Genomic DNA, 11324 nt, shown 5'->3' with positions numbered 1-11324 from the left:
TTTTGAGAGTTTTTCAGGGACACATTCAGGTTTCTATGCAACAAACTCTGTACATTGTAATGGTATGAAGATTTACTTCGACCGAATGTTACTTTATTTTCAGTGAAACAGCTTTACACAGACTCGGCATCCGGAGTGTTCGTTTCACTAGTTGGAGATTCCGTGTTCGTCCACCAAACAGTTCAATAGGATTCAGGTGCTGTGACTGGGGAAGGACACTGCAGATAGATACACTCCAGACGACTGCTTGCTCTCTGAATAATGCTTACTTAATAATTCAGTTCCAATGAGCCACAGTCCAGGCGGAATTGTGTGGTGGTATAGAAGTATGGAATGGTTGCCATGTTGGTTCCTTTCACCAGCAATAAGTCTCCAACCTTCTCTGCACCGAAACAACCCCAAAACCTCCACCTCCATGTTTGAGTGTGAATCTGATCACATCTTCTCTCCTGTTTTCAGTCCTGCACAAGTTCGTCTGTTAGAGACAGAAAAAAGTGTCCTCCACAGAACTTCACTGTCTGATTCTTGTGCGGTTTTTGCCTTTTAGTTTGTTGCATAAAAACAAAAGGAACATGCATGCGTCTCGAAAACCATACACGAGGTGTTTCACACTTTTGCACGCTCCGTATGCGAGAACAAGAACTTTTACTACAATAAATGGACAAAAACAACGAAGACATTTTTGGCTTGAATTAATAATAAAAGAAGAATGGCAGTCAAATCGCAGTGGTTTAATAAAACATTGCAGCAACATAACATCAGGTCATTTTAGAAGAGAAACTCCAATGATGTGTGCGTTCATCGTTCAGTTTTTCCCACCAAATCACTCCCTTTTTGCTGCTGTATTCGTTCGCCAGACAATAAGATGACCTCTGGCAGAGTTTTGCCCTCATCAGATCCAATTAATAGAGAACTGAATAACAGAGTGTTTCTTATTGGCTGGGAAACATCTCACCCTCAAACCTCATCCTGTAAAACCGGTCATTTTCTCCCAAACCAGCAAAATCTACTTGTTTTCACCGAAGCACTCATCAGTCCATCGGTTTAGTTCGCTTTGTGCAAAATATTTCGAGCCTGTGCAATTGGTCTAGCCCTACAACCTCATGTCCTGCCACGTATACTGTATTTACTGCTTTAAAAAAAAATCAATAACATATAATACATTACAATAACGTTACAGGGAGTTTTATACCCGGAGGAAAGAGAGGCCGAGTGGCACGCGGGAAACCTGACGAGGAAATAAAAAGGACACGCGACAACAAAGAGGCCGGCTGAAAGCACGCCTGATGCTTTTATCTAAAACCTCAACACGCACGCGCGCTCGGACGCACAAACACTCGCGCGCGCACACGGACGCTCTCATTGAGCTGGACAAGAGGACGAGGGCTGTGTGTCTGGCCTTATAGTCTCCAGTGGCCATCTGCCATCCAGAGTCAGGCTGTGGCATGTGTGTGTGTGTGTGTGTGTGTTAGCAAGACAAAAGCAGGCTAAGCCCTCTGCAGTCTGTCTGCTTGACCTCGGCTAGACAGCGCTGATGGGCGGCAGCGTGCTCCAGGGAAATGATTCGCCAAACAATGACACAAACACACGTCTGGAGAGGGGGATGGAGAGAGGGATAAGGACAGAAAGGAGGACTGGATGGTTGGCACGCAAGCACAAGATAAAATAAAATACAAATAAAGGAGCGCACTGCTACCCCCTTGTGTGTTAATGTCAAATCTCTCTTTCTAGCTCTCTCTCATTGGCTCTTTGGTTGACACACACACACACACACACACACACACACACACACACACACACACACACACACACACACACACACGTTTCATGTACATATCCGTGTGTGTGACTGCTCATGTTTATGCATGTGGCATGTTTACTAATGTAACAGCAGTCTGGCTTCATGTCTGAAAGCAGATCATTAACATGCGGCTGCGTAACAACGAGCTCAAACACATTCACTCAAATCTGCATAGCGTTAACCTTTAACCTTCAACCCCCCGGAACACGAGCTCCATTTATCTGCACTAACCACCTTCATCCACCTGGTTACACATCCATCCATCTATCAATCCATCCATCCACTTATTCATCCCTATACCCCATAAAATTACAATCTCCTGTTTAGTATCCATCCATCCATCCATCTATCTATCCATCTATCCATCCATCCACACCACACCACACACCCACTTTGTCCATCCATCTATATAATCCATCCTTTGAATTATACATTAATCCATCCAGCAATCCATCGTCCAATCTATCTGTCCAACCAACCAACCATCCGTCCTTCCGCCCTGGCATTGTGTAATTCATCCACCATCCTCACACTCATCCATCCGTCTGTCTTTCCATCCATCTATACTCCTATTCACTTATCCATCCATCCATCCATCCACTAATTTACCCAATGTCATTCATCTGTCTGTTCATCCATCCTCTAATTCACCCATCCATCCTCTCATTCATCTATCTATCATCTGATTCATCTCTCCATCCATCCGTCCATCCGAGCAGCAGGCCTTGTCTTTACACATAAACGAGTGTTAGTTTTATCACATGGTCATTTTGTCTCTTGTAGTACTGAGTGATTAGGGCCTCCAGAGGGCTCAATCATTGTGTGTGTGTATATATGTATGTGTGTGTGTGTGGAGGTCATGCAGTGAGCTTCTGGATGGTTCTGTTGTAGTACTGCGTGGTGAGGGCCTCCAGGGGGTTCCACTGATGAGCGTGAAGCTCGATGACCTCCATGAGCAGTGAGCGTGTGAGCGGAGACTCGGAGGGACTCAGCATCTTATCCCTCACTGCGGCCAGCAGCTCCATCATCATCTCCGGCAACTGCTCCTCCAACAAACGCCCGGCGCTCTGCAGCTGATACACACACACACCGGGGAAGAGAGTGCCATTAGGCCCAACCACGAGGAGACAAAGACAAAGTACAGCAGAAGAGTGATAAAATAATACAGAGGAAGGGAAAGAGAGGAGGAGAGAGAGAGGAGGAGAGGAAGCGTCAGAGCAGAAAAACAGAATCTGATGTAGAACTGAAAACATTTTGTGGTGTTTATCTGTTTAAATCAATATCGCAGGGAAGGACAGCAGAGAAGGAAAGAAAGAAATGTAAGGAGGAAAAGAAAAGGAAAGATGAACAAATTAAAAACTAGAAATTGAGAAATTAAGAAAAAGAAAGAAAGAAAGAAAAGAAAGAAAGAAAGAAAGAGAAAGAAAGAAAGAAAGAAAGAAAAGAAAGAAAGAAAGAAAGAAAGAAAGAAAGAAAGAAAGAAAGAAAGAAAGAAAGAAGGATGGAAAAAATAAATAAATAAAAGACTGAGCATGTGATGGAGTGAAAGAAGAAGAGATATAAAGAAAAAGGAGTGGGGGCTCAGGATGAACAGAAAGCAAAAGGATGGGGTGAAAGGTGAAAGGTTGTGCCTGTATGACGGATAAGCGCGAGAGCTGGGGCTCAGAGAGATCAACTGGGGAGGAGGATTAAGGGAGGAGGGAAAAGAGAGAGAGAGAGAGAGAGAGAGAGAGAGAGAGAGAGAGAGAGAGAGAGAGAGAAGCTGGATGAACAAGGGTCAGATGTCAGCACCACAGGAGGAAAAGAAAGCGACCGTCAGTAACAGACGTCTGTCGAAAAGAAAGACAGAGAGCAGCAGATGTTGGTCTACAAGTGAGAGATGGGAGAGGGGAAGAGAGAGAGAGGAGAGAGAGAGAGAGAGGAGAGAGAGAGAGAGAGAGAGAGAGAGAGAGAGAGAGAGAGAGAGAGAGAGAGAGAGGAGCTCCAGCCTTCCGTTAGCCAGACTGTCTGTCTCCTTCTGATCCAGTTTACTGGCTTTTTTTCTCCTGTGAGAAGGAGGGATGTGAAGACGCTCCTCTGTCTGGAGCCACACACACACACACACACACACACACACACACACACACACACACACACACTAATGGCTCCTCTTTTGAGTTTGTATCAGCCCGTATATTAGTGTGTGTGTGTGTGTGTATGTGTGTGTGTGTGTGTATATATTTTTTTTATATATATATATATATACACACACACATATATCAGTGCTAGCGGTCAGGGCCAGTAAAGTCTTCTCTGCCGTCCTAAACACTATCAGATGCACTGAACTACATTTACAAGCAAAATTCTAATATTTGTTCCATGAAATTGTATTATTTTATTTCCAACAGTTTCTCTTCATGTCGTAGTGTTTCTCTCGGCTGCACTGCTTCCAGTACGTGTATGTTAAATTTTTTGTCCAATCAGATTTCAGCCTCTATGTGCTGCCATGTCAATCTAATCTGCCCAGAGCCTTCAGAGTCAGTACTGCTGGCCTTTTTACCACAGTCTCCTTAAGAAATATCTCTGTTTCTTCAACCAATCAGATTTCAGATTTGCCTCACAGGGCAGCTCGCTGGCCCAGAATAGCGTCAGCATTTTTCCGTCCTCTGATTGGTTGGTCAGAGGGAAACTGTTACAGCCAAGTTCGACTTGCGAAACACGTGTGTAGCTCTGCACACATCAATACATTTGTGTTAGACTTTTTTTTTTTGCTTACGGCGGAAGAGAATTTGATTTGGTCTCGGACATATTTAAAAATCAATTCTCTATAAAAGCTAGACATCGTGAGGAGGTCGCCAACCCCAAATCTAGCTAGCGTGTCTCAGCCCGGGAAAGGGTTTGTTCTCCACTTCCAGACCAGTGAATACGAGTGGTACCTCTGGATTACAGACTCTGAGGGGCGCTGCACATTATAAATCTGCATCTCTGGAGAGTAGGTTTTATTTTATTAACACATTTTTTATGTTTTTGTCATTTTATTAAACAAATGTTGATTCTGAACTGTTCCAGATGTTGTAGGTGCACAGTTGTGGTTGAAGTGTAGAGGTTTGGAGTCTTAACTGGGTTTCTTGCTTTAGTAAAATGGTTTTCACCCTCCAACAAGATTGTTTTTAATAATTTATTATTTTTAAGAACCACATCTGGGTGAAGTCAAGCGTCCAAATACTTCTGACCTACTGTGTGGTTGCCATGGTTACAGGGTATAGTTAATACTACTCAAAGCTTCTGAATGTGTCTGAGGGAAAAATGAAAAAATAAAGATAAAAAAAAAAAAAATCTCAAATTTACTTGAAACCTTCCTGTTCTTTTTTTCAAACAAACACTGCACATCGTGGGCTTGTCATTACTCTCACGTACTTACGAACAGACGGTTAAATTAGACGCTTCGGTGTTGAGCCCGGGGTTCGGTGCTCTGAATGAGGAGGTGTTTATTTTCTCTGCGAGACGTCACCTCATTGCGGGGTAATTACTGCAGTTCCGCAGGGTTATAACGCAGCTAAGCGCAGGCTCGTACGCCTGATTACGGAGCCCCGAGACCTGCGCTTTCCCTCCTCACACAGACCTGATTATACACCCAGAGGTAATTAGGTGTAATTCTGGAGTCTGCTGAAGATTACGGGAAGCTCCAAGTGCAACCGTCCGGACTCAGGAGCGGCCGAGGAACATCCACTGAGTGGACGATGGAGCCTGCAGTCACGACCCTCATCAATCCTTCATACACACTTTTATTCCAGCACTGAGCTCATCATCTAATGCTCTGTACAGTCTCTATTTCTCTTTCTTAAATTCTCACTCTCTCTCACTCTCTCTCTCATCTTTTCACTCTCTCCATCTCTTTTTCTCAACTTCTCATTCTCTCTTTCACTCTCTCTTTTAACTTCTCACTCTCTCTCACTATCTTCACAAATTCTCATTCTCGCTCTCCATTTCTCTCACTCACTCTTTCTCAACTTTTCACTTTCTCACCATCTCTCTTACTGTCTCAACTTCTTACTCTCTCTCCACCTCTCTCACTCTCTTTCTTAACTTCTCACTCTCTCTTACTCCCTTAACTGCTCATTCTCTCTCCATCTCCTTTTCTCAACTTCTCACTCACTCTTTCTCAAATTCTGATTCTCTCTCTCTCTCTATTTCTCATTCTCAACTTCTCATTCTCTCTCTCTCTCTCTCTCTCTCTCAATGTCTTACACACACTTTCTAATTCTTTCTCTTGTTCTCATTCTCTATCTATATCTTTCTCTCGTGTTCTCTCTCTCTCTCATTATGTCTCCCTTCTCTAATTTTTTTTCATCCTCTCATTCTCTTTTATTCTATCTCCTTCACTCTTTATTCCTCAGCTTGCTCTTCTTCCTGTTATGGATTTCACGTGTGTTTGTTTCCCCTGTACTTGGATATTGATTCACTTTTTATTATTTTAAATTTTTTTTTTTAACTCACTCACCTCCATGGAGCAGCAGAGCACAGCGTCTTCCTTCACCTCCACCGACTCCAGCAACTGAAACACAAACAACCAACTGTGAGAAGACGAACAATGAGCATAGCGATAAACGTGACCTGATGAACACTTTAGAGAGAAAATCCACACTCGTCAAGGTTGGAAAAACTGGTAATCCAGAAACATCCAGTGTGAGTCTGTCAAAAGCAAAGTTCTGTCCAGCCCCCAGTCCTCCCACCACGTGCAAAAGTTCACTGGCTACTGTTCTCTATACCAGGTTCCTGTGCCCGGTTAGGAGTCTCTGATGGCGAGATGAACCAGCCCTTGCCTCCTTCCTCCCTGGTCAGATGAAGGATAATTTGTGGAATCCAGTGCAGAGCATCCCAGAAGGAAGTTACCAAACTGGATGTTTGCTAGCAGGTTTGGTGGTGGATACACGCATGCTAGCTTGTGCCAGAGAGCCGACGCCGTCAGGTTGTTGATCACCAGAGTTCGCCCCCTGTAGGACATCTTTGGAACCAGCTGCTTACACCTGCTCAGTCTGCCCTTCATGTGTTCCACAGTGCCTTCCCAGTTTTTTTTCAAAAACTTGTTTCTCCACAGGTCAAAACCCCAAGTATTTAAAACCCACCTCTTTTCCACGCCAGACCTCCTGGGACCTCCCCACCTCCCCAACTAAAACTGCTTCACTTTTTCCCCAGTTAACTTTTGCAATAAAAAAAAAAAGTCTTTTAAAACATAAATTCCACCATTACAGCCGGGTCGTCTGCGTACGCCGACAGGTGAAGTGACGCATTAGCGTGTGAAATATTAAAAGCAGCAGGGTCACGACGGCTCTCCTGCAGCTCGACGGGAGCTGACCACCCTTCACACTGTCCTTTCACGAAGCTCAGCTAGTGTCATCTCTCTGGCCACTGACTCAGAGCTTGGGCAGGTAATTGAGGAAGCTCTCCTCCACCCCTGACCTTTTGCTGCAATACAGCTTCGAATAGAAGTTGACTGACTGCTGGTGAATTTCAGAAGGCTCTGACATGAGATGCCCTGATTCTGTTCTCACAGCATCCATGAACCTTTTCTGTCCATTCTTTTGTTCTAAACAGAAGAAGAACTTGGAAAGAGCATTCATCTCAGTGGCGCTTTTAAATCATGAGCAGACCAGCGCCCCCTACTGTAGTATCCAGCAGGTCATTCATTATTGCTTTTTTTTTTTACTTTTGAGGGGTTCAATATGCCCTCGATTTCCTGTGGCCTCCAAACGATGGAGTTCCAATGTCTCAATCTCCATAGCTTTCAGAGATCTGGCAATGTCTCTTGTGACATTCAGAGGGTACTGTTGACAAAATACGTTCATTTGTGCTTTAGCTAAATCTCACCACTGTTGTAGGGAGTTTAAAGAATTAAAACAATTCCATAAATGAATAAAAGACTTTCTAAAATGAGCATCTTTTAAAAGTGCGGTGTTAAAATGCCAGTAGGTGCTCTCAGGTTTTATGTTCTTTTTACTGATGGTGCACTGGACTATGCAGCGGTCTGAGATGCCTACTGGAGGAAAAAAAAGACAAAAAGTCAGTTGATGCTTAAAACCATAAAAGCGATCTAATCTCGCCAGGAAGAGTGTGTTGTCTATGCAGTGGGCCCACGTGTACCATCTCTGTTTCTTATTTAAATTCCTCCATATGTCACAGAGATCGTGAGCCTCCACCAACTCCCACAGGCGCTTACAGGAAGCTAGATAAGGTTCTACACGGTTCCTGTCCAAATAAAATTAACTCCCAAAATTAAAAACTCTGCAGTGCTGCAGTTTAAAATAACGTTATTGAGTTTGTGTAAAAAAAAAAAAAACTCTCTCCACCGCACTGGTGGGAGCGTACACACAGATAAAAACAAAAACCTTGTTCTCATAACATACATTTACTTTTAAAAGCTTGATGAGCTCATATAGTTTTGCTCTTTTTCTGTGTTCCCTTGCTCCGTTCAAGTTCATCTGTTCATTAAAATGGGGTAAAAATTAAACAAGCAAATGCGAAAAAACCTCTCTGAATCCGAGTTTTCCTTATTGACCTTTGATATCGGTTTCTTTAATCAAAAAATGTCCTGATCTGTAAAAGCACTTTCTCTTCTAAAATGTTTGATGTCATGAAATGACTGCTCTAGCACTGTTCCAGAGTCCACCATGACTATCAGTTTCACACAGCTTCTCCCAGTCGGGTTGGCCGAGCAGGGCTTCTCTGGGGTGGGTATGTCACTAGTGGACCTCTGGGCTGCAGTCTGGGTTTGGGGCTCGGGCTTCCTGGGCCCTGGAGCAGCAGTAGTTGCGAGGCTTTCAGCAGACGGCTAAGCTGTAGCCGTAAAGGTGAACGGCTCCCGCAGGCTCAGCTTCGTCTTTACCGTGTTAAAAACATTCTCCTGAAAGACACCAAGTGCTTAACCAGTGAGGACCTACAGTCGAGGGGGATTTTCTTCATAGGGGAGACGGGCCGTCCGTACCAAGACTCTAACAATCGCCTCATCACTGATAAAAGGAGGGACATTGGACATCATGACTTTCTTTTGAAAGTAGGAACCAGAATACACTCATTATTAAAAAACGATTCCTTTTTCTATCAGTTTGGTCACTTTATCAAGATTATAAAAAATAAAAAAAAAACAACTGCACTATTTAAACGGGAGGCAGAGACAATATTTTCATGCCTCACCACATCTCCAACACACACTCCTCTAACACTCGGCCTGCACGTCACCCGCACACCGTGCCGGCGAATCAAACCTACAGCCTCGCGCTCAGAGAAAAACAGACGGTGGAAAAATTGGCAACACGCCAACCGCTCTCATGCCGTGGTCACTCTTCCCCCGCTTATGTGCAGAGAGAGAGAGGAGTGGAGAATGGCTGTGCTCATATATCCCTGCTTTCATATGTAGGAGATGTATATTAACATTATTTCAAGGTTGCGTCGCCCCTATATTAATTTTTCATTACAGCGAGCTGTTTAAGAATTACTGAACACGCTTCTCACACACACACACACACACACACACACACACACAATTACTAAAACCTCATGATAAGCATCACACCTGTAAGACTCTAACCTGGTCAGACAACAAGATGTGGAAGCAGACGAACGGCATAAGCATTAAACTAAAAACAAAAACACAACAAATTAGTGTATAAAAATATTAAAAGTTGGAGCAGGTGACTGTCATTTAGCAACCATCATACCATAGGAGAGCTCTGTAGATTCAGGGTAGATGGTCTCTGTGTGTGTGTGTGTGTGTGTGTGTGTGTGTGTGTGTAAACTGTGAGATGTCTTACAGAGCAGCAGGCAGGAAAAAGCAGCTCTTTGTGAGGGGAGGGCCTGCTGCAGCCGGGCGCTCCCCGGCGATCAAAGCAGAGACGCCGAGGTCTGGACAGCGTCTCGCGCAAACGTCTGACGGCAGAGGTGGCTTGTTAAAAAGACGGGCTCGATCCTGGCTCACGCCTTGATCCGACTCGGAAACACAAGCATCTTGGTGTGTTTGCTTTTACTGCATTGGTGCGTGAGTGTGTATCTGCACTCCCTCGATGTGGCTACATGTTTTGAGGTTAAACTTCCCTAAGAGCGCGGCTGGTAGTTTGTAAAGTTAAGTGAAGTGTAAGTAAAGTGCTACGCTTCTACCAACAACGAACCGCTCCTACGAGTGGAGTGTAATTAGCATGACGCTAGCCAGTGCTAAGGATGTAGTGGCTTTCAGCCTCTGTTTCACGATCACGCATGCAAAAACAAATATTAGGAACGGATTCAGGAGGTTCTCAGAAATATCTCAAACAGAAGACATTCCAACCCTGGCCGTTTCGAGGAATCTGATTGAATCCCTATAAGATTTTCGCATGTAATAAAGAACAATTTGTTTCAATAAATTTGTATTCGAAATATGGACTTTTTAATGCCTAGTTACTTTCCACCCTCCCTGTATAGCAGGAGATCTTCAACTCCAACCCATGTAGACTATGTAGATCTTTATGGAGCTGGACTGACATGACTGGTTTGGGTCTCCTAGTTCCAGCATAAGGAATATTTCCTGTTTCTGCATCCAAGAGACATTCAGATACAATTGTGTGCCTCTGATTTTGTGGTAAAACTTGGGGAAAAAACCACATCAGGCTGGAAAAGTCAGGCGTCCCAATACTTTTGTCTAAACAGTTTATAGGACATGTATATTAATAATAATAATATCAATAAAGGGTTAAATCCTACAATAGCTGAAGCATTTGTTTGCAGTTTACGTGACTGCAAGGGCCTCGTTCAAGGGCCCAGGAGTGGAGGCTGGTCTGCAGGTCTGGTGGTCTTTGTAGTGACTGAAGTGGTCTCTCACCTCCGGTCTTCGGGGAGACAGCTGCTTTATGTCGGCCTAGAGACATCCCATAATGATGTCCCGCGAGTGTGGGGCCGTGCTAGCCGGCTCGGGTTACGCGGACACACGGCTTCATGCGACGCTTTTGGTGAAATACGAAATCCAGTACTCCTGGAACATGAAAGGCAGGCAGACTTCCTGCTTGTTACATACCGAATTCCATGTTCCTGAGCGACGCTAACACACACACACGTTATATATTCACACAAGGTGGTATTAAATCGTTTCGAGACTCGCTCTGTTTGCAAGAAACTACTTTATTTATCTATGCTTCCACACCATCACCTTCAAAATAGTCCCAAAATAGCATTCCCAGCATTCCTGCCAATTCTGGAATGTCTCCTGGAAGTTTTCTTTTCGAAGCCTGTCAAACGCCTTCTGAGATTCTCGCCGGATCTCCGCAAGCGTGTCAAAACGGCGACATTTGAGCTGCCATCTTCATCTTCGGGAAGACGGCGCAGGCCACAGGAGCCAGATCTGGCGAGTAGGTTGGGTGCGGAAGTGAGATCATGTGAATTGTTCTCCGACGATCATCATGCACGAGTTGCTGAAAGGTTTCGACATTTTCGGGGTCGAGCTCGTCGAAGGGCTTTCTGATCTCCTGTCATCTTCCAGTGATGTTCTTCCGCTCTTGAAGCACGGAACACCTCGTTGCAG

The 11324-nt window shown here is 44.3% G+C and overlaps 1 protein-coding gene across 2 annotated transcripts in view; it reads right to left on the bottom strand.

Moving 5' to 3' along the window:
• Nucleotides 1–710: 710 nt before the first annotated feature.
• Nucleotides 711–11324, bottom strand: part of ctif (CBP80/20-dependent translation initiation factor) — a 49165-nt gene continuing 38551 nt past the window's right edge. For both annotated transcript variants that reach the window (XM_046867578.1, XM_046867579.1), the window contains 2 exons: nt 6282–6335; nt 711–2874 (listed from right to left, as the gene is read on the bottom strand). In XM_046867578.1, coding sequence (XP_046723534.1) covers nt 2659–2874; nt 6282–6335 — 270 coding nt within the window. In that variant the 3' untranslated portion in view covers nt 711–2658. The remainder of the gene's footprint in view (nt 2875–6281; nt 6336–11324) is intronic.

The sequence above is a fragment of the Silurus meridionalis genome, chromosome 15, assembly GCF_014805685.1.
Source record: "Silurus meridionalis isolate SWU-2019-XX chromosome 15, ASM1480568v1, whole genome shotgun sequence".
NCBI lineage: Eukaryota > Metazoa > Chordata > Actinopteri > Siluriformes > Siluridae > Silurus > Silurus meridionalis.
This window is presented reverse-complemented; position numbering and strand designations above follow the sequence as displayed.